At 40.5% G+C, this 1,838-nt stretch overlaps 1 protein-coding gene across 1 annotated transcript; it reads left to right on the top strand.

The window, feature by feature from the left end:
* The first annotated feature begins 563 nt into the window (after positions 1 to 563).
* LOC126335881 (uncharacterized) lies at positions 564 to 1,517 on the top strand. Its single transcript, XM_049999351.1, has one exon. It carries the CDS (start codon positions 564 to 566, stop codon positions 1,515 to 1,517), a length of 954 nt encoding a protein of 317 aa, XP_049855308.1.
* Positions 1,518 to 1,838: the final 321 nt, after the last annotated feature.

Genomic DNA, 1,838 nt, shown 5'->3' with positions numbered 1-1,838 from the left:
CTACAAAACCGTCAGAAAACACACGTAAGGTAAGAACAACAGCACTAATCCGCTTTAGTTGAAAGTAAATGTGGGACAGTTTTTTTTCATTTTTTCGACACCCACTGCGTAGAACGCATCAATTCCTTTTTCCAAATTCTTTTCCATTTCTTTTTAGTTTACGTAAAAATTGCATTAGTTCATTTTCTATTACATGTAAATGCATCACAAGATGGCGGACAATTTTTATTGATTGAGCGCGAAAAAAGTAAGAGTCATTTATCAGTCTTCTGTTTTGCCAGAGACATATTTTACTACGTGAATTTTCACGGACGAGTGCAAAGCCATCTGTGGTTTATTTACGTGTAGTACGAGCTGTAGTGATAGTGAAGTTCGGCTGCACGCTGTTTTATGTTGTGAATCGGCATGGTGAAACTCAGATCTCAGACAAAACCATGGATAGTTCGTCAGATGATGAATCAATAGTCCAACCCTTACAAAACTTTGAGGCCGAAAGTACTGCGAATACCGAAAACACAGTCGCAGCGACCGGCAGTGCTCAGTCGCAGGCGACGGGCGACAATATGTCGACTACAGAAACAAATACGAATACTGACAATACACAAGACCCAGTAGAAACAGACCTTATACGCATGTATAGAGAGATGCAGACAAATTTAATGTCGCAGTATGCAGCTCAAGTTGTAGAAAATGTTGCGTCACAAATGCAAGCTCACACAGAAAATGTTGCAGCTCAGATAGGTACTGTTAACACACGAGTAGAAAATGTTGCAGCACAAATGCAAGCTCACACAGAAAATGTTGCAGCTCAGATAGGTACTGTTAACACACGAGTAGAAAATGTTGCAGCACAAATGCAAGCTCACACAGAAAATGTTGCAGCTCAGATAGGTACTGTTAACACACGAGTAGAAAATGTTGCAGCACAAATGCAAGCTCACACAGACAATGTCACAGCGCAGATAAACGCTGTCACTACCCAGATAGCCAGTGTAACGACACAAATGGACAAAATAGACAATGACGTGAAGAACCTGACCGACATGCAAAATAATCTGACGACTCAACTGACCCAGTTAAAAAGAGAGGTAGCAGATCAAGTGGTAGAGGTAGTACGCGAAGATTTAAATTACATGAGCCAAGACATTGATAACTTAAAGTCCACAGTTAAGGATATGCCAGAACAGATCCGTACCTTAACCGAAAATTTTGAAGCTATGAGTTTTCAACAGACCGAGCTTAGTGTCAAAATGCAGGAGGCTGTAGACCAAGTTGATGACATGACGAAACAACAAAAACAGCAGTTTGACGAATTTTTAGAGGAAAAAGACAAACATATCAACCATACATTAGAAACAGAACTGAAAAAAGCAATAACTAACACTGTAGAACAGGTGTACATTACCCAAAACACGTCTGTAACTAAACTTCAAACTGACCTAGCTCAGTTACAAAAGACTGTGACACAGGACTTACCTGACTGGAAAAAAACATGTAGACGAGCAACTGAAGAGTAAACACCATACACAGAGCGAAAGAGAACAACATTCAGAAGAGGAATTTGATGACAGACGCACAGGTAAGAGTGACGACGCAGCAAACAGTTATCTTTATCCCGATGTACCCATGTTTTCACCAAACCAAGGTCGTTACGGTAATCAACATTACCGCGACGAACGAGAGAGACACCAGACAACCGAACCAACTTTGTCGGCTGTTCTGTTAGAGGAAAGCCTTATAAAACACAGGCAGTTTCAAGTGTTTATCCCAGAAAAAAAAATCCGCCCACCCGGTAATTTTTATAAAGTCATTTAAGAATGTGTTGCCTAAGACCTGGT

Source organism: Schistocerca gregaria, chromosome 2, assembly GCF_023897955.1.
Source record: "Schistocerca gregaria isolate iqSchGreg1 chromosome 2, iqSchGreg1.2, whole genome shotgun sequence".
In the NCBI taxonomy this organism is placed as follows: domain Eukaryota; kingdom Metazoa; phylum Arthropoda; class Insecta; order Orthoptera; family Acrididae; genus Schistocerca; species Schistocerca gregaria.
Note: the sequence above shows the minus strand (reverse complement) of the source record. Positions and strands in the feature narration are given on the sequence as shown.